The 26524-nt window shown below is 41.9% G+C and overlaps 1 protein-coding gene across 1 annotated transcript in view; it reads right to left on the reverse strand.

The window, feature by feature from the left end:
• cd9a (CD9 molecule a) overlaps window positions 1-20725 on the reverse strand; it is a 44667-nt gene extending 23942 nt beyond the window's left edge. Inside the window, exon 1 of the mRNA XM_078235371.1 lies at window positions 20087-20725. Coding sequence (XP_078091497.1) covers window positions 20087-20149 — 63 coding nt within the window. The 5' untranslated portion in view covers window positions 20150-20725. The remainder of the gene's footprint in view (window positions 1-20086) is intronic.
• Window positions 20726-26524: the final 5799 nt, after the last annotated feature.

A 26524-nucleotide genomic window follows, 5' to 3' on the forward strand; every position in this document is an offset into this window, starting at 1 on the left:
AGGCTGTTAAATAAGTTAAGAGCCCATGGTGTGAAGGGCAAGATCCTGGCATGGATAGAGGATTGGCTGACTGTCAGAAGGCAGAGAGTGGGGATAAAATGGGTCTTTCTCAGGATGGCAGCCGGTGACTAGTGGTGTGCCTCAGGGGTCAGTGCTGGGACCACAACTTACATTAATAATTTGGAAGCAGGAACTGAAGGCACTGTTGCTAACTTTGCAGATGATACAAAAATATGTAGAAGGACAGGTAGTATTGAGGAAGCGGGGGGCTGCAGAAGGACTTGGATAGGTTAGGAGAGTGGGCAAAGAAGTGGCAGATGGAATACAATGTGGAAAAGTGTGAAGTTATGCACTTTGGGAGGAGGAATGGAGGCACAGACTATTTTCTAAATGGGAAAATGCTTAGGAAATCAGAAACACAAGGACTTGGGAGTCATTGTTCAAGATTCTCTTAAGGTTGACGTGCAGGTTCTGTTGGCAGTTAGGAAGGCAAATGCAATATTAGCATTCATGTCAAGAGGGCTAGAATACAAGAGCAGGGATGTACTTCTGAGGCTGTATAAGGCTCTGGTCAGACTCCATTTGGAGTATTGAGAGCAGTTTTGGGCCCCATATCTAAGGAAGGATGTACTGGCCTTGAAAAGTGTCTAGAGGAGGTTTAGAGGAGGAATGATCCCTGGAATGAAGAGCTTGTCATATGAGGAGCGGTTGAAGACTCTGGGTCTGGACTCATTGGAGTTTAGACGGATGAGGGGGGATCTTATCGAAACTTACAGGATACTGCAAGGCTTGGATAGAGTGGATGTGGAGAGGATGTTTCCACTAGTAGGAAAAACTAGAACCAGAGGGCACAACCTCAGGCTTAAGGGACAATCCTTTAAAATAGAGATAGAGGAGGAATTTCTTCAGCCAGAGAGTGGTGAATCTGTGGAACCCAAGTCATGGAGTGACTTTAAGACAGAGATAGTTAGGTTCTTGATTAATAAGGGGATCAGGGGTTATGGGGAAAAGGCAGGAGAATGGCGATGAGAAAAATATCAGCCATGATTGAATGACAGAGCAGACTCGATGGGCCGAGTGGCCTAATTCTGCTCCTATGTCTTATGGTCTTGTGACCCAGGATTTATTTTTTTCCTTTAGGGCTTTTTCATTTTTATGGCACTTTGTTCTCACTAACTCCTTTATTAGGTGCTTTAAAAAAAAATCTAAAGAATTTATTTTTTAGATAGACAAGATGGTCTTTCCATTTGGCATTTGTGCTATAGTATATTGCAACTTGTCCAATCTCAAGACAAGGATTAATCGGATTAAAATAATGTGGTAGCAGTGTTTAGAAATTTAAATCAAATTTTCTGTAACATCTACATACATTGTGAGGGGACTGTGTCCCCTCATTGTATACTTTTATAAAACAGAAATAGCCATGACAATATCTGTATAAAAATGTACAAAACCTGAACATATGTTTAAGATGGTCTACACCCACAACCTCAACAAAAAGAAGCCTTTTTGGCAATCAGGAAACTCATTGGCTGGAATTTTATTGCCCCACCCGCCAAGTGAATTGGAGTGAGTGAGGGGCAGAACATGGAAAGGTCTGTTGACCTCGGATGGGATTTTATAGTTTTGGGATGAGCAAGGATGTAAAATTCCACCCTTCATCTCTAGGGAGTCATTATTGATTCTGGAACATACATGAAACAATATTTATCTTCTGCAATAGCTGTACTATCTTTCATTTATCTATGTCATTTATCTATGATCTGAATATGAGGGGGATATCGTGAACCCTCTTTCGCCTTTTGGGTGTTTTCAAATAAACGGACACTTTCTTTTGCTGTGGGATCATAGAAAATTGAATTGCATCAAAACTGAGGGTTGCGAAATAACACCATCGTGTACAGTGGAGGAAACAAATCAAAACACCTTTTTGTTTACCAATGGATGGGAGGAGAGGAGAACCAGAGAGGGTTTAAATTAACCCCTTTCCTGTCTCTTACTCATGAAAGTTGTTCATTAATCTTGCTGTTGACAGAAGTGCAAAGATTGAATAAAAACATGGTTTGCTGACATTTGTGTCTCCATCATACACCATCTCAGTGCTCTGGCATCTCCTGCTCCTCTATTTCCCATTCTTCATTAAAAAAACAGGTTTCCTTTTCATCACTGATGCCTATCATACAGCTGAATGTTGTCTACTCTTGTTTACCTGCTGTGTGCCACCTGGTTACAGCTGACTGTATATTGAAGTCATCCCCAGAGGAGCTCTTAAGGGAGATCATGTCAACGATTTGTGTCTAATGTTGATTCAGCAATAAATCTATTCAAGTGAGAAGGCTCTCTCAACTTTGGAGATTATGCATGTAATACCATTAGCTGTAGCCAGTGAAAGCCTCTCTTTGAACAGCCTATTCCAAAGTGTGCCACTGTAGTATTTTTGGACCATCATTTTTGATTGGAACTGCTTGGCCAAAACTCCATAAACTTTGCAACCTAGAATGCAGAGATAGATTTGAAATCAGCATCGCTATAGCCGTTCAGCTCCTTTGGCCAGATTTTCTGATCAAGATTTATTGCAGCTGGTTGACAAATGAGCCAAAGTGCTCTTACTGTAGGCAGTGGCTCAATATGGTTTCTGCACGACCAGGAGAAACCAGCTTCACCTTCTGCAACCTTATTCAATACCTCTGCAGGTCTCCTTACTGCACACTTCTCTGATGCATCGCAGATTGGGACCATCACATACCTGTGTTATCATAGCCAAAGGTACACATATCTCTCAAGAAGAGATGCAAGATAACTCCTCCAGAACATGCAAAGTACACGGCCAAGATCCTCTCTCTCTGGGAAGTTGACACAAGCTCCATTCACACTAAAGCCCATCGAGTGGTTCTTCCACTCAGCAAAGCCTTTCTCCATGAACACTGAGCTGATGCAGTCCATTTCTTGGGTTCCAACTCTTCCACTTTGCTAATCCTGCGAGTGCTGCCATTCGTCAGAATGCTTAGACAAGTGTGCAGACTGCACCCAATTGTTGCAAACCTGATGAATATCCTGAGCCATGTCTGAAGACGTACAACACAGTCGGTAAAACAGGCAATCGTGCATTGCCAGATGCTTGACGATCTTCCCATAGGCTTCAGTCATTTTCACAGCACCAAAACCATCGACTCCTTTACAATAGTTTGATTTTTCCATGCATCAGAAGCATTCGTGTGACTTGGACTCTGACTGCATCACAACGTTGAGTATTTCTTTATGTTGGTTGTGCCAAAGGTGAACAAAGTGTCAGAGCCGACTGCTTACTGCAAGTTCTTTGAGAGTCGTTGCATGACAGGTCTTGGGTGTATTTGTAGCCTCCTATCATTGGTTCGTTCACTTCCAGACATTCAGTGCTTTCATTGGAAACAAGCTTCTTCCACCTTCTTGGTAGAGATGGTACATGAGTAACTTGTTTCAGAAGATGAGCTCGAAGGCACTTTTCTGTAGTCAGTTGCACAGATTTCAAACAAAGTGTTGCATACCAATAAGAGCTTGCTGAAACTTAAAGTTAACAGTTTCCCCTTTGATTACCTGTGGATCAAATGTTTGTATAAAAATCACCAGAGACCCCTCAGCTTTTCTTGCAGTTAGTATATGTAATACAGGCTGAAGTCCATACTAACAAGAGATCATGTTCCTTGCTGGATGACATTCATCATATCATGGAAGCTTCAATAAACAGGGAAAAGGTGCCAGCACCAATGAGATAGATTAGATGTCACCTGAGAAGTCTCTGCTCATTACAGGATTCTCCATTCCTAAAATCAAATTTACCTCAAATTCCAACTACTTGATGAAAATGAGACAAGTCAAACACAAGGAGCAAAGAGGTAAGTTAGTTGATCATTTCTCTTCTCATTGCCTCCTCAAACACCATTATCACTCGTCCATTTTCACTTCATCCCCATCGATGTAGACAGGGGAATGTCCTCCACTACGCTTCCTGAAGTCAGTGAATCATCGAATCCTACAGTGCAGGAGGCGGCCATTCGGCCCATCGTGTCTGCACCAACCACAATCCCACACAGTCAATGACATGTCTCCTTCGTTTTGCAAGAATATTAAACTTCAAAAGGGAGCAACAATTTATGCTGCATGAGAAAAGAGAGCTGATTGATTGGCCAGTTTTGGAACTCCAAAACTATTATTGCTGTTGAACTGAGCACAATGATGATTGTGTCAAGTTTCCAAAAGCTAGGAAGTTGATAGATAGCATTGTAGATTAAATTATTTTGTTTAGAAGAATAATCAGAGCATTCAGGCCCCTCATCTAATAATCTTGAGCAATAATGCCCTAAGTCAGGCCTTTAAATTATGAATTGTGACCTACTAAAGCTTGCAATCACCTTAGATGCAGAATAATTTTCAGAATGTAAGGTATTTCCTTTGAGATTCTGTGTGGTTCAGTGACTGAAGTGACCCTGCACCATTAAGTGTGTGTTTTCTGGTATAGATTATGGGAGCACAAAGAGAAGGGCCTCAGGTATGGTAGCAGTACAACCTTTATGCTATAACTTATACAATACATAATGTTGGGATCCTAGAACCTGGTCTCATAATTGGATGTGATCTATACTTCAGTTGAAAGGAAACAATTGCACATACTACACTTGCACAAAAATAAAATATTGCAACTGACTTGCAGTGCACATTACAAGTTACAAAACTTCTCCTAATCTTGCCTCATTGCCCTGTGCCAAAGGAGAATCCTAATTCTCGAATATTTTCTCCAAAGAAAGTGTTACTGAATTAAACACAGACAAATTAACTCCAGCAAAGAGACATATTAGCCCAAACCTTTGCTTTTGAACCATTTATGGAAGTTTAACTGGTTTGTACTGAGTGCTTAAAATTTCTCCTATCAACTTCCCCACACAAGGCTGGTGAGAAGAGTGAATATTTAAAAAAAGACCTATCATCTACAATGGTAACTGTCAGTATATTTTGCTTAGAAACCACAACTAGCTTAATTCGATTTGAGAGTTTATGGATCATTTCAGAAATGAATTCAATTACAACATTAGAACTGAAGTTACCGAAAGCCAATTAAAAATTGATTGAACACGAGGATCATTTAAACTATAATATATTTAAATATATAAAGTGGTTCAAGTAATTGCAGATTCCTTTGTTAGGGAAGCAACTAGATTATATGTGAATACCCACTATTTACTCTAACATGAGAAATTAAGCCATTGCCACAAATTACCCCAAAAACAAACCTGTAATCTTACTTGGGTAATGAACAAGAATCGGGAAAATGGACAAGAAGTTTACATTAGCACCCACGCAGTAGGCTACATTCATGTAATTTACTTAGCTTCATATTGTACAAGAGTGGGGGGAAAAAAACTGTAGCATTTCCCTCAAAAACTAAAAATACAGCACTGAGTGTGAGTGTATATTCAGGCCCAGAGTCAGAATGTTGCACTTTTTTTCCCCCCAGAGCTTTTCACAAAGAGCAAGTACCAAAGCTTACATTCTGAATCATTCAACACATTTTCCAGTGCAAGTGCCAGACACTTCCTGTTGGATTCTGTCCGCCACCACTCCCAAAACATTTGTTTTACTGCCCTGAATTCTGGCAAACCCCTTCCAGGAACCAGGAGCAAGGCTGCGGTAAAAATAAACTGCTGCTCTGTTGACCTCTGCATCATTGTGCTGCACTCACTTCATGTGGGCACAATAATGCTTCCCACAATTTGAAGGTGACTCAAACTCTGGAACTTTTTTTGTAATTAACACATGTCCAAGGTGAACTGTGCCCAACCCTTGCAAACTGACTGAATCTGCTCATTAGCTGCATTTCAAAGGCCACATATCCAAATACAACAGCAGCAGCAGCATTTAAAGACAAACTCAGAACATTACTCAAAACCTATAGTAAAATGTTTCCTGGTGAATGAAGCAGTAATTGGGTACCTTGCTACGGGGAACCAATATTTATGCTGATGTAATTGTTTGGGTGCAGAGCAGTAGAGGTGGTGAGTAGGGAGATGAGAAGGCATAATTGTTTCAATTACACAAGATTATCGGCTGCAACATTGCTCACAGATAGTCTGGAGTCTCGAATTGTTGTCCTTATTTAGAGCAATGGGCCAAACCAAAGGATCCAACACAGAAAATTCAGGGGAATAAAACCTATTTCACAAGGATTGTTGAGCTACTCTTAATTGTCAAAAAGCAGGAGAAAAGTTAGGCAAAACTGAATGTCGCACCTGACACCAAAAACCTCAAATTTGAGATAAAAACAGCATTTTATAAAGTTAATTTATTAGTCACAAGTATTTCATAGAAACCCTACAGTACAGAAAGAGGCCATTCAGCCCATCGAGTCTGCACCAGCCACAATCCCACCCAGGCCCTACCCCCATATCCCTACATATTTTACCCGCTAATCCCTCTAATCTACGCATCCCAGGACACTAAGGGGCAATTTTTTTTTTAGCATAGCCAAATCAACCTGACCCGCACATCTTTGGACTGTGGGAGGAAACCGGAGCACCCGGAGGAAACCCACGCAGACACGAGGAGAATGTGCAAACTCCACACAGACAGTAACCCAAGCCAGGAATCGAACCCAGGTCCCTGGAGCTGTGAAGCAGCAGTGCTAACCACTGTGCTACCGTGCCGCCCTCTATGTAAGTATGCTTACATTAACACTGCAATGAAGTTACTGTGAAATTCCCCTGGCCGCCACAGTCCGGCGCCTATCCAGCACATCTTTCATGATGTGGGAGGAAACCAACGCAGACACGGGAAGAACATGCAGACTCCACACAGTGACCCAGGCAGGGAATCGAACCCGGGTCCCTGGTGCTGTGAAGCAGCAGTGCTAACCACTGTGCCACCCTATTATATATTCATAGAACAAGGCCACACTTGGAATACTGTGTGCAATTCTGGTCACCCTATTATAGAAAGGATATTAAACTAGAAAAAGAGTGCAGAAAAGATTTACTAGGATGCTACCGGGACTTGATGGACTGAGTTATAAGGAGAGGCTGGATAGACTGGGACTTTTTTTCTCTCGAGCGTAGGAGGCTGAGGGGTGATCTTATAGAGGTCTATAAAATAATGAGGGGCACAGATCAACTAGATATTCAATATCTTTTCCCAAAGGTAGGGGAGTCTGAAACTAGAGGGCATAGGTTTAAGGCAAGAGGGGAGATACACAAGTGTCCAGAGGGGCAATTTTTTCCAGAGGGTGGAGTGTCTGGACCAAGCTGCCAGAGATAGTAGAGGCCGGTACAATTTTGTCTTTAAAAAGCATTTAGATAGTTACATGGGTACGATGGGTACAGAGGAATATGGGCCAAATGCAGACAATTGGGATTAGCTTAGGGTTTTTAAAAAAAGGGCGGCATAGACAAGTTGGGCCGAAGGGCCTGTTTCCGTGCTGTAAACCTCTGACTCTATAACCATCGAATCCCTATCGTGCAAGAGGCCATCAGGCCCATCAAGCCTGCATCGACAACAATCCCACCCTCTCCTCGTAACCCTTGCATTTACCCTGCTAATCCCCCCCATATTGGCATGACCAATCAACTTAGGCCGCACATCTTTGGACTGTGGGAGGAAACCGGAGCACCCGGAGGAAACCCACACACAGACATGGGGAGAAAGTACCATACAGTCACCCAAGGCCAAAATTGAACCTGGGTCCCTGGTTTTGAGGCAGCAGCGTTAACCACTGTGCCACCATGACATTGAAAACAAGATCTCGATGAAGACCCAATTCAGCTTGTGACAATTCAAGTAATTTGGTAATCTGACACTGCGTTTCAGAATAATTTTAAATACACCATCACAAAAGCATAAACTGGAATACAAGTTGTGAAGAATCTCTAAAATGGAGTGTGGTACAGTAAAGATTTCAATTCTATGAACAGCACATCACTGTTCTACATCACTTTCCCTTCTTGCTGCCCACTAAGATTTCATTCTTGTTTGCTCCGAGCTTGCAGATACGTTGCTGCACAGTCAGCAAACACCAGTATTTAGTGCTTGAATTTCACCGAAATGGAAAAATCAGCTTGTGGCAGGGAATGTATGAAACAGGATTCCGGACAGCATTTCATCTGTTCCAACACCCCTAGATGCAGACTCCCAATTTTGGCTAGCCAATCTGCAAATCCCCAGCCACTTCCAGATCCCAAGATCTCTCAGTGCTCACAAATACCTAGGACCCTAATGTTTCCAGGCCATCTCAGCATCCCCCTTTTTAAAAAAAATTCATTCGCGGGACATGGGCGTCGCTGGCTATCCAGCATTTATTGCCCATCCCTAGTTGCCATTGAAACCGAGTGGCTTGCTAGGCCAATTCAGAGAGCAATTGAGAGTCAACCACATTGCTGTGGCTATGGAGTCACATGTACGCCAGAGTAGATAAAGACGGCAGATTTCTTTCCCTAAAAGAACATTAGTGAATCTGATGTTTTTCTTCTGCCAATCGACAATAGTTTCATGGTCATTAGTAGATTCTTTAATTCCAGATTCTTCTTCATTGAGTTTGAATTCCACCATCTGCCATGGTGGGATTTGAACCTGGGTTCCCAGAACATTAGCCGAGTTTCTTGATTAATTACAATCCCAGCCTTGCATCAGAGTCTTTTCGCTCAATGCCTCCAACCTGACAAGTGCTTATGCTTGAACCATGCAGAAAGGAAGTCCACTGAAGCAACATGAAAGCTTAATTCAATATTTACTTCATACGGTTAGGAAACATTCCTTGCTATTTGCTTCAGTAACTCAAATTATAGATTATGTACATGCTTCCAACGTAAACCAAATCCAATGCCAGGGCTCAGCAAGTGCGCCACATCAGTGACAACAACAACGTTAAAGCTGAGAGCCACAAAGAGGTTATGTGGAGGTCACACCAAATCTTCACTTTGCCCTCCAATGCTACCAGATCTGAACTGCCGTGCCTACTCAGATTCAAAGACCCTTTGACCTATTCATTCTAGATACTGATTATGGTTTGACAAGCTAGAATGCTCACATTTCGCAATAGCAAATTGTAAAACTGAATTCAATAAATTGGTTTATTTTGTTGTCCACCGTCTTAATTTCCTTCAGGAAAAATTTACACAGTCAAGCCAACACACAGCTCCAGTTGCATGTAACGTAGTTGATTATTAACATTCTCTAAACTATATTGCTGTAAATCAATCACCATGAAACAAACTGGCCTATTGCCAGCGCAATTGGCAATGAGCAATAAATCTGGCCTTGCTCACGGTCCCCATATTAAGTTTATTTATTAGTGTCACAAGTAGACTTATATTAACACTGCAATGAAATTACTGTGAAAATCCCTTTGTCATCACACTCCGACACCTGATTGGGTACACTAGGAAGAATTTAATATGGCCAATGCACCTAACCCGCACATCTTTGGACTGTGGGAGGAAACCAGAGCACCCGGAGGAAACCCACGCAGTCATGGGAAGAATGTGCAGACTCCACACAGACAGTGGCCCAAGACAGGAATTGAACCTGGATCTCTAGCGCTGTGAGGAAAACATCCAGTACTCTCACTCAGCGCCACACTCCTCACAGAACTTCATTCATCTCCCAAAGTTTGGGAAATCCTTCCTCAATACTCTAAATCCCATGCATCACCTGTCACTCCTAATCTTGATGCTTCCAGAACAAGACCACCCTGCCAACATTGCTACTCCAGAAAGGTCTTTGCCAATCTAAAAATTACCCTTCCGAATTATTTCAGATCCTGAACACTTCTCCACTTTCTCATGCTCCCAAAAACAGAGTTCCTCCCCATATTTATTAAACTTCCCTCCATACCCATTTGCTCAGCTTTCTTTGTCGCCATAGTTTTCAGTTTCTGACGTGTTGCCAGCAGCCCCTTTCCTTTTTAATACATTGTTTATAACATTCTACAACCCAATCTGCAACCTATTCCCATCCATCTGTAAAACGGTGAACTGCATACTTCCGTAACAAGATCCCAACGTAACCCCAAACCCTTTCCAAAAGATTATAATCACACTCCTAGTAATCTTCTACCTCTCAAACATACCCCCCTGGACACCAGGAAAATACCCCTGTTCTTCACTAAATAGTGGCACATTCACCTGATGGCACTATTGGAATTTTGGCTCAACATCTTATCTGAAAAGTAGTACCTATGACAATGCAGCATTCTCTCAATAACACTGAAATGTCAACCATAAGGTCACCAGCAAAAGTACAGGCCTAAAAAGTCTCCACTCAATTGCACAGGTTTTATTGACATTCAGCGGAAGTGGCACAGAAGATCACGGAAGTGAAAATTGAGTTTAGTGAACTTATTTTTGCCAACCTTTAGCCCATTTTAAAAGCGTTGTGCTAGAAACAAGCCCCATCCATGAAAATAGGCCACGTCCCCAGGAGGGATTGCCAACAGGGCGTTACTGTTAACTGCACTCAATTGCAGATATTCAAGGAGGCTCCAAAAATTAAGCTGGATCTTTTAACTAAGGACACCAAGATGTGAATTTTGAGGTTTTGAAATACTATTTTTGAACTAAATTCATTTTCACTTCCAATAATTAAACTTTACCAAGTTACCTCAAAATAATATTTTCTAAAAAGTATTTTATTTAAAAAGTATTGTCTGACTGTGCTGGTTCGACAAACGAGTTGGAGCAAACCTTCGGCAAAAATACTCATAATAGGCATAATATTTAGTAATACCTGAATTATTCACCGCCTGCAATCAAAGCAGAAACTCTACCCCATTCAATTTACCAAGCATTGATGCACCCGTCTCTCAACTCTGCTGAGAATTTTATTCTTCAAATTTTGAGTTGAAGTCTTCCTGTTTTATTTCTTTCTAGAAAATTTTGCATTTAAAATAATTAGATATTCCTCCTATCGGCTAGAATCTGAATTTCCAACTCAGGAATACAATTTACAAGCATGAGAAGTCCACTTTTGACAGAAATCATAACCTTATACCCATAGGCCAGCACTGGTGGGCAGTCAGCAAGAGGACAGTCTTTGATTCCCAAGTCTAGATTATAAGGCTTGAAAACAAGTAGTAAAGGCATTGTCATTCTGTCATCTACATCACAGAATTCCAACAGTGCAGAAAAGGCCATTCAGCCCACCCAGTCTGCACCAATCCTCCGAAAGAGCACCCTTCCCAAATTGATCATGGCCAATTCACCCAAGCTGCACATCTTTGGACTGTGGGAGGAAGCCCATGCTGACACAGAGAATGTGCAAACTCCACATTCACCCCAGGCTGGAATCAGGCGTTGTAGAATTATCACTGAAGTACGTACAAAAAGTAGCCTCTACTCCTCAAAGGCAACATTATGGACTGGGTTCTTACCATGGGACCAAGTCATGCTATGAGTCTCAATAAAAAGCCACATCATGTCTGTCCTCTCCTAGAAATGGCCAATATTGCTTGTGTGAACACATTGCTATTTTTTAATTTTAACAGAGCTGCGTGTCATCTGGCACCAAAATCACCTCCACACGGAACATATAGTGCTCAAAACAAGTTGATCTACAACAGTAACATTTACAAATTGCATACAATTCATTATTTTTTTCCCCCAACTGTCACATTTCAATCTGCAATTTCACATCAACTTTTGACTCACTTTATGACCATACCCATGTAGTTTTAAGCTATTCATACACATATTATCCATTCGTTAACTTAGTGGGTTCGCAATCTCCACAATGACAATGTAATCGTTGATTTAATTTAACTCACCATTCACTTTATTGAAAGAGATTTCTTTAGGCTTATTAACACTGCATCCTCCAAACTTTCCATAAGCAATAGGAATGAATGATCCATCAGCATAAAAAGATTTACATCTCATGTATCCGACAATGCTCTCACATACTTATGGTGATATTTATTTATTCAGTTTTTCTTCATGAAGGAAAGTGTGTACTCTTGCTAATTCTAACACATTGCTGGCCTTTTATCTCAGCTTTCCTTTCTGGTTTCTAGCTTGCTGCCCAGATTTTAAACCCTGCCATAATTCCTGTTGGCCATAATATTAATGTATTCTATTATTCTTCCTTAGAGACTCAAAATGTACAACTTTGTCAGAGGGGTTGTGCATTTGTGTACTGATCCAACTTCCACTGCTGCACCAATCAGATCTCCTTCTCAAAACCACTAGCAACTGTCCCCCCTCCCACTCCGCACAAACTCACTGCCCACCACCCCCCCCCCCCCCCCCACCATGCTCCCAAAATCTTCCCAACTGCTAGTGTTTTAATGGATTGACAGTTCTCAGAATTCTCACTTCTGATCCTCCACAGTGACCTCAGTTCACACCATCTATTCAGCCACATTTCATCCTGTTCCCATGTTCTCTAGATCCCCTTCATCACTACCACACCCTCTCTATGCCCAAATTCTTTACATCGTCATTTCTCAGCACAGCACCAAGCTCACATCACACACATCAACTATTACCAGGAAACACAGCTCCTACTTTGATGCAAAGATCAACCACTTTCCACCATCTTCCCGGAACTTCAAAAAAAAAAGTCAGACCTGATCAGTGAAGTTTTAAAATCCATAAAACTGGGCAGCTGTCAGTTATAAATTCCAACTTTCTCATCAGAACACTTATCAGTACCGTTTATATCCTTAGCAGCTTGCTCACTTTAATTTCAGTGAAGAATAATGCGATTGAAATATTTACATAGTAACAATGGAAACATTTCAACACTGGTTGGAGTACTGATTTTCAAATTAGCAACACAGATCATTCCAGAGAGTACACTGCATCAGGACAGGTTTCATTTGGTATTGAAACTAAAATAAGCTACTTTAGTTAACTAATCAGGAATTGTCCATTTTATACAATGTATTGGAAAAGTATCACATTAAATGCTGACTATATAGGGGAGGGGAAGGAATGCCTAATAATGGCAGGTAAACAGCTCACCATTCCTAAAAGGCAGAGTTTCTTTTGGCAATTAAACCATGCTTACTGGTAGAAGGGACTGGCATAAACTTTCCTTATTTAAACCTATGCGGCAATTTTAAAAGGAGAAATAAGGAGAGAGGTTTTGTAATCAGCAAGCAAGATGCTGGGGGTAAAAATCCCTTTTTTGAGAGTTCATAACCAGTCAAAAAAGAATGCTGTCTTTCCACCATCAAGGTTTTAACTGGTAAATGGGGTGGCACAGTGGCAAGCACTACCACCAGGGACCTGGGTTCGATTCCCGGCTTGGGTCACTGTCTGTGTGGAGTTTGCATGTTTTCCCCATGTCTGCGCGGGTTTCCTCCGGGTGCTCCGGTTTCCTCCCACAGTCTGAAAGGCGTGCTGGTTTAGGTACATTGACCCGAACAGGCGCCGGTGTGTGGCGACTAGGGGAATTTCACAGTAACTTCATTGCAGTGTTAATGTAAACCTAACTTGTGACTAATAAATTAACTTTAAATACAATAGATTGTACCAGAGACCAGAAGTGGGTCCAAATTCAGTGTCAAGTTGGCCAGCTTGCGACGAAAGGAGAGAAAAACAGATCGAAGGCCCTGTTTACTATTCAACAATCTATAGTGCTAGAACAAGATCGCATAGTTTACACATTGGCTACAAGGACGAAACTGCAATTTGAATCACATGGAGTTTTAGCCTAGATTCCTGGATTAAACTGGCAAAATGTCATTGCCCTGAAACATTAGTTCTGTTGCTCTTTCTCCACAGTTGCTGACTGACTGGGTTTTTCCAACATTCAGTTTCTATTTCAGATTTCCTCCATCAGCAGTACCTTGCTTTTGTATCGACTTACTGTAAACTGATTTCTATTTGTCAAAATAAAGCACCAGTTCTGAATGAAGGGTACAGCAGTGAGTGACTCCCCACCATTTGGGTTTGACACATTTAGTCAAACCTGGTCTAAATATATTCAAAAGGTTCCACTTGGCCACCTCGGTAAAAATAAATCTTCATGTTTAATGTTGAATAAGCATGTTTTAGCTGTGAAAATGAACAAGAAGTGAAGCTCATTGCACCTAAGCATATAATTCAGATTTAGAATCGTGTAAGTGGAAATGTTAACATTTGGGTTGAGTTCCTCATACTCCTAATAATACCCAGTAAAAAGAGACCACTTGCACAGGCATGCCCACAATTGCTGTAAACACGAGTGAACAATAAAGCCCTTGTGTCGATAAACTCATTGTAAATAGTACCAGCTGCCTTGCATTCACCTAGGATCTCTTATGAAAGATATTATGTGTAAACCTGTAAACTACCAACTTTATTAAGCAATATTAACTGAAGTAACAGCAAGCGTAGATTTCACTAGATTACAAAAACCTTCAGTCTGAGCCAAAGTAGTAAAGAAACAAAAAATGCCGAGGCTTTCTATAATGACACTCAACTTGGATTCACATCTGTATGGCAAAACATACAGACAAAAACATTGAGCAATCAGGAAAACTTTGCAATACCCTGTAATTGGTTTGTATCACTATGTCCTGTACTTGATAGAAGTATAAATATAAAACAAAATGTAACTGAAGTGTTCAGTGGCATCAGGGCCATTCCTCCGACATTGGTTTCCTACCAGATCCCCTTTCAGGGCAAAGTCATCTGCGAGAGCCTTGCCAGCAATGCAGATCAATAATACAATCATATGATTAATTTGGTTCCATCCTCATTGCCACTGAGCATGTTAATTGTGTATGTTGCCAATTAATTCTCATTAATGTTGAGGAATATTAATAGGACAACATTTGGGTATCAATTTGTTCTCATTCAAGTTAAATGTCATTAAAATATGTTACAATTGGAATCTGTACAGTTCTGAGCTCGGTCTCAGAATATAATCAGGCTGAAGCCTAAATCATAGAATCCCGGCAGCGCAGAAGGAGGCCATTCAAGTATCTTACCCAAACCCTCTCTCCTCTCCCCTCCACCAAATCCACCTAACTTGCACACGCTTGCAACTTGGACTGTGGGAGGAAACCCACGCAGACATGGGGAGAACATGAAAACTCCACACAGATGGTCACCCAAGGCCGGAAATGTACCTGGGTCCTTGGTGTTGAGGCAGCAGTGCCAACCACTATGCCACCCTTTCATACCTACTGATTTTAGACCAAAAGTACAGCTTTAGTGTTGTAATGTTTCTGTTGCCCTACACGTGACAGCAAAATACAATTTTAGCTCCAACGGAAAGATTGGGATTTAAAAGCAAGTGTTTAATGAGAGAGTGTAAAACAAAGAATCCTCACAATCCTTTCAACATATGAATGACAAACTAAGAAACCTCTCTTTTTGTCATTCAGCCTAATTGCAGCTTCTATAAGCAAACTAAGTGAATAACGAACTCAAGCCTACAACATTGCCACATGCCTCCAGTCAGCATGTTTGGATTTAAAAAACTGAATTCTGGTGAACATTTTCACTGAAGAATAAGCAGGAGGTCCACAAGGTTCTTTGTCTCAGTAGATAAAAAAAAGCCTGTTGGCAAACCTATGTGTACCAGTCAGATTTAGTTAACTTAATCTCTCATTGGGATATCCCAAAAGCTGGGACTTGGAATTCAAGTTTGTAATGCTGAAGTCAGAAAGCTCATGTTCAAGGCAGGATGTGGCATGTCTTTGCCGTGTCACAAAGCTAATAGCCAGTACTACCTTTCTTGTTTTTAAATCAAAAAGGTGCAAAATATGGCGAGAGAGATAGGAAGAGCCACAAATTGTCTTCCTTGACTCATCTCTCGCCACCTCAAATGCCCTCACCTGTACCTCAGACCAGGTTTTGATGATTGCGTTCCAGATGCACTGACATTCAATGCAACATGCCAGACATCTTAAGATACAATCAACAATTCATCCAGTACTGATAGGATGCAGAGAAAAGGCAAACTATTTTCAACTTAAAAGTTTTTTCAACCTCAATTCGTTCCTTGCAAATATGTATTTTTAAAATTGTGTCTGTTTGCTTTATGGAAACGACTGCCTGCTCATGTGGTTAGATGCAATCCATTCCTCTAAAAAGAGGGCGGCTTTTAAGTTTCACTTTCCTCAGAATAATGTGCATGCAGTGATGGAGGAAGAGGAACATATACAAGTTAGGAAACCTACAGATATTTCTCTTCACATTTGCAGGATTTTAAAAACTCTAATAAAAAAAAGTATAATGTTGAAAATAGATCTATATTGTGCCTCAGAGAGACTGGAATTACTATACACCAGCCAGCGTCTGCAATACAAATGTATGTGCATTAAAAACCACATTGAGGCCTGCCATTTTAAGCTTGAAAATGCTAATTCACATCATTACACTTAATTACGTAATGTGACCTCAGGTGGAGTAGTGGTGGTGTGGAATTGAGGTCTATGCAGCATAAAAAGAACTACAATTTCTTTGAGGAAGAACTTTAAAGGAGTACCCTAGCATTTGGATATTCTACAAAACAGAAAACATTTGCCTGGAACTTCATGGTCGGCTATTTATTGATGTGGAGATGCCGGCGTTGGACTGGGGTAAACACAGCAAGAAGTCTCACAACACCAGGTTAAAGTCCAATAGGTTTATTTGGTAGCAAAAGCCACTAGCTTTCAGAGCGCTTGCTGCCCCTTAGTCAGGTGAGTGGAAGTTCTGTTCACAAACAGGGCATATAAAGACACAAACTCAATTTACAAAATAATGATTGGAATGCGAGTCTGTACAGGTAATCAAGTCTTAAAAGGTACAGACAATGTGAGTACCTGTTGTCTGAACATTGTCTGTACCTTTAAGACTTGATTACCTGTAAAGACTCGCATTCCAACCATTATTTTGTAAATTGAGTTTGTGTCTTTATATGCCCTGTTTGTGAACAGAACTCCCACTCACTTGACGAAGGAGCAGCAAGCGCTCCGAAAGCTAGTGGCTTTTGCTACCAAATAAACCTGTTTGACTTTAACCTGGTGTTGAGAGACTTCTTACTACTATTTAATGAACAGCATCTCTTCAAATAATGGATCACAACCTGCACAAATATGAAAAAGATCAACTTTAGTAAAATCCTTGATGACTATTTTAACTACCTTCATAGAATTCCTAAAGTGTAGAAGGAGGCCATTCAGCCCATCGAGCTTGCACCAACAACAATCCCACTCAGGCCCTATCCCCGTAATCCCATGTATTTACCCTCATCATCCTGACACCAAAAGACAATTTAACACAGCCAATCAACCTAACCCGCACACCTTCGGACAGTGGGAGGAAACTGGGGCACGCATAGGAAACCCCCACACACATGGGGAGACCATACAAACTCCATGCAGTCATCCGAGGCCAGAATTGAACCTGGGTCCCTGGCGCTGTGAGTAGCAGTGCTAACCACTGTGCCACCGTGCAAGTATAGCAAACTTGTTCAAATTGGAAAAACCCCCACGAAAGGTTTGACCTGTCAGAGTGTGATCCAATGAAACTCAACTGTATGCATTGCGCATTTATAAAGAAACAAAAACTTTTTCAAAGACTGCATCCTATTTAGATTAAAGAAAATCTCCTAATTAAAAAAAGTGGTGATTTTGACCCTCAGGCTTACTTTAGTTTTAAAAAGTATTTCTCAAACATAAATGCTTACACACAGAATTACTTGCATTAAAATAGTATCGTTAACATAGGAAAATGTTTGAGGCACGGAAGTACATCACAAAACCAAAAGGGAGAGGTGGGGCTACATGCACACATACAAATTCTAAGCTCATTGACCACTTTGAGAAAACCACCTTTGTGGTCATGACAATTGCTAACAAGCAAAATATTTTTTATTCATTCGTGGGACATGGGCCTCGCTGGCTGGCCAGCATTTATTGCCCATCCTTAGTTGCCCGAGGGCAGTTGAGAGTCAACCACATTGCTGTGGCTCTGGAGTCACATGTAGGCCAGACTGTAAGGATGGCAGATTTCCTTCCCTAAAGGACATTAGTGAACTGGAGGGTTTTTCCAACAATTGACAATGGTTTCATGGTCATCTATAGATTCTTAATTCCAGATTTTTTTTTTTTACTGAATTCAAATTCCACTAGCTGCTATGGTGGGATTCGAACCCAGGTCCCAAGAACATCAGCTGAGTTTCTGGATTAATAGTCTAGCAACAAAACCACTAGGCCATTGCCTCCCCTCAATTGTTATTAATAGGATTAATTGATGATAATAGGATTGATACTGAGCCAAATATGATGATATTAATAGAGAGGACTAAAGGCTTGATTGCAAGTTTCAAGGAGCTTCTCAATAGGAGTCAGGTCCGAGCCTATTTGCTGAGGGCATAGTTGCAAAGGGAATGGGGAATGTACAAGAAGTCAAAGCTGTTAGAACACAAAGTGCTTGAGAGTTGCAAGTATAGAAGAGGTCAGAAGCATGTTAATAAGAATGTAAGAAATAGGAATAGACCATACAGTCACTCAAGCCTCCTTTGTCATTCAATAGAAGCAGGGTTCACTTGCCTCAAATCCACATCCCCACCCACTCCCCATATCCCTTGATTCTCTGAGACACCAAGAAAAATCTGCCTCAGACTTAAATATACTCTAACGATGGAGCATGGACAATCTCTGAAGCAGAAAATTTGAAAGATTCACAATCCTCCAAATGAAGAAATTCCTCCTCTTAGTCCTAAACAATGACCCCTTATCTGTGGCCTTGAGTTCTTGATTCTTCCAGCCAGGGGAAACAATCATTTGGGTCTAACCTGACAGAATCTTCCCTGTTTCAATGTTTGAATGGGATGATAATTTTAAATTAAAGCATTCTCAAGGGCAATAAATGCTGATCAGCCAGCAACATCCATGTCCTGTGACTGAATAAAAAAAGTGGGTAAGAAACTAACATGGGTGAGCAAACACAGGAATGATGGCATGAGTAGCACTTGATGCGAGGATAAGCTCAAGTTTATGATAGATGGAAGGAAGAGAGGCCTAATGGGCCTTACAGTTGTCAAACTGGAGGCAAAGTCATAGATGAAGGTTTCAGCAGATGAGCTGAGGCAGGGGCAGAGATGGATGGGTGATATTACAGAGGTGGTCTGTGAAAGAGAGAGAATAGGATCAGAAGCTCATCCCATGAGTCAATGGGATAGCAAAGTTGGAAGCGGTCTAGTAAAGGCTGAGAGAACAGCCAAGAAGTTGGGGGAACGGAATTGATGACAGTCCAAATGCAATAGCTTCACTCTTCCATTTGTTCATGGGAGGAAACTATGATTCACCCACAACTGGCCAACACAAAGGCATAGACAGGGTTGGGCTGCACGTCAATAGCATACATGTGGAATTTACCCCACAACTTTGAACATTACCAAGGACCAGAAAGCAGCAAGTAATAGTGTGCAAGTCATTAGCCAAGCTTAGTTATTACTTTGAGAGAAATGCCCTCTGTACAGATTGTACACCTTAGTATTAAGATCAACCACACCAAATCAATTGCGAGAAAGTGGTGGCAGTTTTTTTTAATATAGGTTGTTTTAAGAATTTTGTTTACTTAAATGGAGTCAGGAGCTCCCAAGACCAATGAGAATTTTGCTGAACTTCCCTGTTACACAGCCAATCAGGACCACCCATAAACATTTCCACACGCTCCTGTAAACTGGTGAAAACACGCTCCTTATGATTGCGACAGCCATGTTTGTCTTTGAACACTCCCTCACCTGGAGACAGAGATTTCAAGTAGATAGCAGTGCATGCCCAACTATTTTCCACTTGGGCAGAGAGGTGCCAAGTGAAACTGCTTCAGGAACTTGGGGAAAGTGGGAACAGTAAAATCAGTCAGAACTCAGGGGAGTGAAAAATTCCACATCTGAGTCTAAAACTACACACACAAATAAAAATCTGGTTGGTTTTAAAATAACCCCTACAGTTTTTAACTTCAGATTTTGGGAGGGGTGCTGAGGGGAGTTACTCGACGAATGCTTTTTTGTACACGGTTGCATTTGGATTACTGAACATTAACAACATTAAAAGGCAGACAAAACTCTTGTTTTAAGCAGCCAGGGCCTGAACATTTTTTAAACAAGAGAGGGGAGAGAGAGAGAAAGTTAAAGAAAAACTTACCCAGAACAAGAAATTAAAGCCAAACAGCAGATATTTAACACACTTCATGCCACCGTGCACCATCTTGATGCTGAAGAATAGAGGGGGTCCAGTCGAGGAGGAGAAGGTTGTTGCTGTTGTTCTGCTTTCGCCTTGCTGCTGCTGATAGGAATAAACTCGGCTGAGGACTGGATTGTGTGTGTGTGTTATTCCGGAGGCGAGTCAGCAGACGAGAGGAATGTGACCTCGCCCTTGGCTCTAGATTGCTGTCAGGTGTGGAGTGAGGAGCTGCCGCTTCCCTCAGTGTGAAGGATGGGTGGATGGGGAGGGAGCCGCTGGCCAGGTACCGTTCTGCCGTCTCTCTCTCCCTCGCGCGCGCCCCTGCCGCTTATTCCCCCACCACACTGCTCAGATAAGAATCAGGGCGCGGCGCCTGACGTCTACCCTGGCAGCCCAGAGCTTAGTTTCCATGGAGATGTTTTGGTTCCGTTCTTAGATCTGAGGTGCATCATATGAGGCGGGCGGCATTTTGTTTTGGAGGCGAGTGGAAAGAATTACCAGGAGGGGGGTTGATGTGTGTGTACACACTAATCCATTCCATTGGTAATGATAGACCCCTCCAGAGAGAGTGCACCCCCTGCCCTGTCCCACTCTCTCATCAAATGTGCTTTATTTAAATAATCCAAATCCCTTTTCCAACGTACACACTTCTTGTGAAATGAAATACATTCCATTGGTGATGATAACCCCCTCATCAGGGAAATACATCCCCTACTTTGCCCCACTTTCTCATCAAATGTATGTGTGCGTTTTTTAAAAATAAACCAGCAGTGTATAAAGGCTTTTCCAACTTACACACTTTCTTGGGGCTGAGGGGAAACATTGTCTGATTTCAAGAGGAAATTAGATATAGCTCTTAGGGATAAAGGAATATGAGGGGAAGGGGAGAATCAGGATATTGAATTTGACGATCAGCCATGATCATAATGAATGGTGCCCTCTTTTTAGGTCAAACCAAATAACATAATGAATGGTGCAGCAAGCTTGAAGGGCTGAATGGCCAACTACTGCTTCCAGTTTCTATGAAAATACATTCCCTGCACTGTCCCACTTTCTCGTCAAATGTCTGAATTTTAAAAAAATTCTAAAACTAGAGGGCATAGGTTTAAGGTGAGAGGGGAGAGATACAAAAGTGTCCAGAGGGGCAATTTTTTCACACAGAGGGTGGTGAGTGTGCAACAAGCTGTCAGAGGTAATAGTAGAGGCGGGTACAATTTTGTCTTTTAAAAAGCATTTAGACAGTTACATGGGTAAGATGGGTATAGAGGGATATGGGCCAAATGCAGACAATTGGGATTAGTTTAGGGGTTTAAAAAAAAGGGCGGCATGGACAAGTTGGGCCAAAGGGCCTGTTTCCATGCTGTAAACCTATATGACTCGATGACCAGCTGTATGAAATGATTTCCCTTTTCCAGCTTACACACTTCTCGTGAAATACATTCCATTGGTGATGATAACCCCCTCATCAGGGAAATGCATCCCCTATTTTGTCCCACTTTCTCATCAAATGCATGCGCATCCGATGAGGGGTCATCCTGACTCAAAACATTGGCTCTATTCTCTCTCCATAGATGCTATCAGATCTGCTGAGACTTTCCAGCATTTTCTGTATTTGTTCCTGGTTTACTTTGCATTTGCTGCCAGAAGTTGCTGGCTTATTTATGCTTTATTACCCCCAGCACCGATGGCCGTGCCATTTACCAGAAAATCTCCACCATTGGCAATTTCAATCTTCACTGTTCACACTGGACATTAACCTTGCCTGTATAAAACTGGCCTCCAATGTTTCTGGCGAGTGAAGAGTTAAAGGTGGAAAATTTAAAAAACTTATAAAATCCTTCTCTATTTTAATTGCTACTGACAATTTCTTCATTGGTGGCTGTGTCTTTAGTGGTTTTAAGGCCTGAGGTGTCCAGTCCCAGTTTCCTTTGTGTACATGTTAGGGAGAAGGCCAGGGGTTGGTCTGTTAGGGACATGAAATTAAGAAATTCAGGCAAAATATTCACACGTCTTCTTCAGTTCTCTAACCGATCTTTTTTTTTTGTTTATATATCCAATTCAATCCAAAGTCCAATTCAAAGTCTCAGCAAGTGAGACATTCCAGATCCAAGCTGACAAGCCAGGCCTCTCACTTCCTGTCTTGGGCTTGATCTACATGATCCAAGCTGATTGGAGCAGGCATTGCACCTTCTCCAAGGCTTGATCTCATTTGCATCTTAGGCAAAAGGCCGAGATGCCGCTTTAAAGAATTGCTTCAAATGAAGCCTCAATAAAATCTCATGACTTCAAACAAGTCGCTTGATCTTAGCCAAAAGGCCGAGAAGCGACCGATCATTTGTCAAACCACAGCAAAGCGCCATGATATTTTCCCAGTGGTCGGGTGAGGAGGCTGATCTTAAATTGGACTGGATTGAACCCTATGCTATTGACCTTCATCTGATCCACACACTATCCTCTAACTCGCCCCCCTCAATTTTTCAACATATTGGATGAGATTTGATATCCCTGTAATCTTGAAGTTAATATTTTTACAGTCTTCTCCTGTTTATGTAGGAAATGGGACTGATGAATTGGGAGTATGTAGATGAAAGTGATAAGTCTTTGTTATTTAGGGAATCCAATCACTGTAAAATCATAGTACCCTTATGTGAACTGGTTTTCTCTAGCAAATGATGGGTTGGATTTTTAGCCCCTGTTGAGAGCAGAAACCAAGGCAGGAAACTCTGGGATTTCACACCGTAAGAGTTTTAGCAACACCGGGTTAAAGTCCAACAGGTTTATTTGGTAGCAAATACATCTCCACATCATGACTACCATTGACACCGCAAGCTAATGGTATTTGCTACCAAATAAACCTGTTGGACTTTAACCTGGTGTTGTTAAAACTCTTACTGTGTTTACCCCAGTTCAACGCCGGCATCTCCACATCAGGATTTCACACCGCCAGTCTGCCTGCTAGTTTCCCCATGGTGGCGGTTGGGGTGGGCTATCTGCACACAGGAAGCAGGTGGCCACTTGACTTTGTTAATGGACACATGAGGTTGAGTGTTGGAGGCTGACTGGGATTGTCTCGTCAACCTTCCCATAGACGACAGTGTAGTTGCCTGTGTTCTCCTGGCAGCAAGGATCTTCAGTTGCAAGGAAGAAAAGAACTAACTTCACAAAGTAAATCAAAGAAGAAAAGGTTTAAAAAAGAAACTTCAATACTCAGGCCACACAAGCTCCCTACAATCCCCATCTGCTTTCTATTTATACTGGGTCAGCTGACCATCATCATTTTGCCATTGGTTACATTATCTGCTGGGTCAGCTGACTAGCATGACCCAGCATGTTACCATTGGTTACATCATAACAGATTCCAATGTTAACATTGGTTATGTTTTAACAGATTGTCTTTTTTCAAATTAATTTTTTTTTTCAAATTAATTTTAGGTTACTATCCTCCAGTATTCTTAACAACTTTCCAGTACCTGCACTCCTTTTAGTAAAGCAGTCGGATAACTGTCGATTTACACCAATTCAGTGAGCTTTGAAACTTTCTTGTTTTCCAGCATTTATTTAATGCTGGCCAAATCAATTCTCAGTTGCTTTTCTGTTATACGTTTTGGCGAGCAAACATTGTCCCATAAGATCCGATTATCCACGTAACATACAATTGGTACCTTCTTTTCTGATGTTGTCATGAATAATAATTCTGTTAATATCTCAGACAAATATATCCCCATATCTACCACTAACGCTAGGGTTTCGGCTGCCAATGTACTTTTGATCACCATTTTTATTTTCTTTGTTTCCCGGGCCAAGGGGCAACATTTTCCTTCCTTACTTACCAAGAATATTATAAATCTGGCACCGCTTGAATGTCCATCAGGTAGATTGGAATGTGAAGCATCACTAATACAACTACTTTCATCTCTTCTGGTTCTCCCAGTGCCAGGAATTTAATTACAGCCTGGAGGCAGCCTCCCAGTATCACAGTGGCACTCGGGTGGCATGGTGGCACAGTGGTTAGCACTGCTGCCTCAACGCGCCAGGGACCCGGATTCAATTCCGGCCTTGGGTGACTGTCTGTGTGGCGTTTGCACGTTCTCCCCATGTCTGCGTGGGTTTCCTCTGGGTGCTCCGGTTTCCTCCCACAATCCAAAAATGTGCAGGTTAGATGGATTAGCCATGCTCAATTGCCCCTTAGTGTCCAAAGATGTGTAGATTAGGGGGATTAGCGGGGTAAGTATATGGGGTTACAGGGATAGGGCCTGAGTAAAATGCTCTATTGGAGAGTTGGTGCCGACTCAAAGGGCTGAATGCCTTCTTCTGCACTGTAAGGGTTCTATGAGCAAACAGGGAAAGCCAGCGCTGGCTGACTCTTCAGTCACAGGCTGAAATGTGAAGAGGTTACCCGGGCACACACAATGATGGCCGAGGCTGCTTGATCTTTGTTTCTGTTTTAAGTTTCAAAATGCCGGAGAGAGGGCGCCACCTCCATTTTGGAGTGCCTTCTCTCGGTGACCTGGAAGTTATCTCATACTGGCCCTCCAACTTCGGGAGGCCGAACATCCATAACTGGATGGTGGTCCCACCAACTGACCATTGATTGACCAATTTGGGGAAAAACACATTGAGTTTTCTGACCTCTACTTAACCGTAAAGTCCACCGGAAACACCCGGCCCAATCCTAGTGAAAGAAAGGCTTGCATTTATATCTTTCATGACCTATGAAGTGTAGTCACAGTAGCGCTGTAGTAAACAGTAACGTGTTTGATGCATCAGTGCACAACTGATTGACTATTAGTGCTGATTTTCCCAGAGGCATCTTGTTGAGTACCGACTGTTGACCTTCACAGCTGTTATTCATGCACTGGCTATGGAGAGGAGCTGCAGGGTAGGTTGCAGCATGCGGTTTCACTCATTGATGGGACTCCCTATCGAAGCGTAGCGTCCACATGGGAAGTTTCCTTATGAGTGGAATTTAAGAGCATCTTGATTTATATAATCTGAATTCCCGTGGAGTCTGGCCAGGTTCTCTTCCTTTCATTCTTCCTACTCGTCTTTCTCTATAAATTTAAGTTTTTAAAAAATGTTTATCTATTAGTGTCACAAGTAGTCTTCCATTAACACTGCAATGGAGTTACTATGAAAATCCCCCTGTCACCTGTTCGGGTACACTGAGGGAAAATTTGGCATGGCCAATGCACTGAACCAGCGTGTCTTTCAGACTGTGGGGGGAAAACCAGAGCACCCGGAGGAAACCTACACAGACACGGGGAGAATGTGCAGACTCTGCACAGACAGTGACCCAAACCAGGAATTGAACCCGGGTTACTGGCATAGTGAGGCACCAGTGTGAACCACTGTGCCATCATGCTGCCCTGTGTTGCCTTCTCTATACAAGCACACACAGGAGTTTGATCAATGAGAACCCATTACTGCCTCTTTAGAAGTTGTGAAGGGGACTAATGTGTGATCCCAACAACACAAGGCATGGCATCAATTTGCATTTATATAGCACCTTTAACATAGTAAAATAGCACAAAGCACTTCTCAGGAGCATATTCAGGACAAAAAAAATTAAAGAAGAACATATTAGAACAGTTGACTAAACATAAGAACTAGGAGCAGGAGTAGGCCATCTGGCCCCTCAAGCCTGCTCCGCCATTCAATAAGATCATGGGTGATCTTTTTGTGGACTCAGCTCCACTTACCCACCCGCTCAGCCTTATTTCCTTTACTGTTCAAAATGTATCTAACCTTGCCTTAAAAATATTCAATGAGGTAGCCTCAACTGCTTCACTGGGCAGGGAATTCCACAGATTGACAAATCTTTGGGTGAAGAAGTTCCTCCTCAACTCAGTCCTAAATTTGCTCCCCTTATTTTGAGGCTATGCCCCCTAGTTCTGGTTTCACCCGCCAGTTGAAACAACCTCCCTGCTTCTATCTTATTTATTCCCTTCATAATCGTGTATGTTTCTATAAGATCTCCCCTCACTCTTCTGAATTCCAATGAGTATAGTCCCAGTCTACTCAGTCTCTCCTCATAAACCAACCCTCTCAACTCTGGAATCAACCTAGTGAATCTCCTCTGCACCCCCTCCAGTGCCAGTATATCCTTTCTCAAGTGAGGAGGCCAAAACTGTACACAGTACTCCAGCTGTGGCCTCATCAGCATCTTATACAGCTGCAACATAACCTCGCTGTTTTTAAACTCCATCCCTCTAGCAATGAAAGACAAAATTCCATTTGCCTTCTTAATTACCTGTTGCACCTGCAAACAAACATTTTTTTAGTCAGAGATAAAAGTCAGAGTATTTTCAAATAAATAACAAGATATATAACTGAAACAGAGGAGCACTTGGATATTTCCCAGAACAATAATAAGGCTTTGGGGTATCACATTGCATCATG

Source organism: Mustelus asterias, chromosome 19, assembly GCF_964213995.1.
Source record: "Mustelus asterias chromosome 19, sMusAst1.hap1.1, whole genome shotgun sequence".
In the NCBI taxonomy this organism is placed as follows: Eukaryota; Metazoa; Chordata; class Chondrichthyes; order Carcharhiniformes; family Triakidae; genus Mustelus; species Mustelus asterias.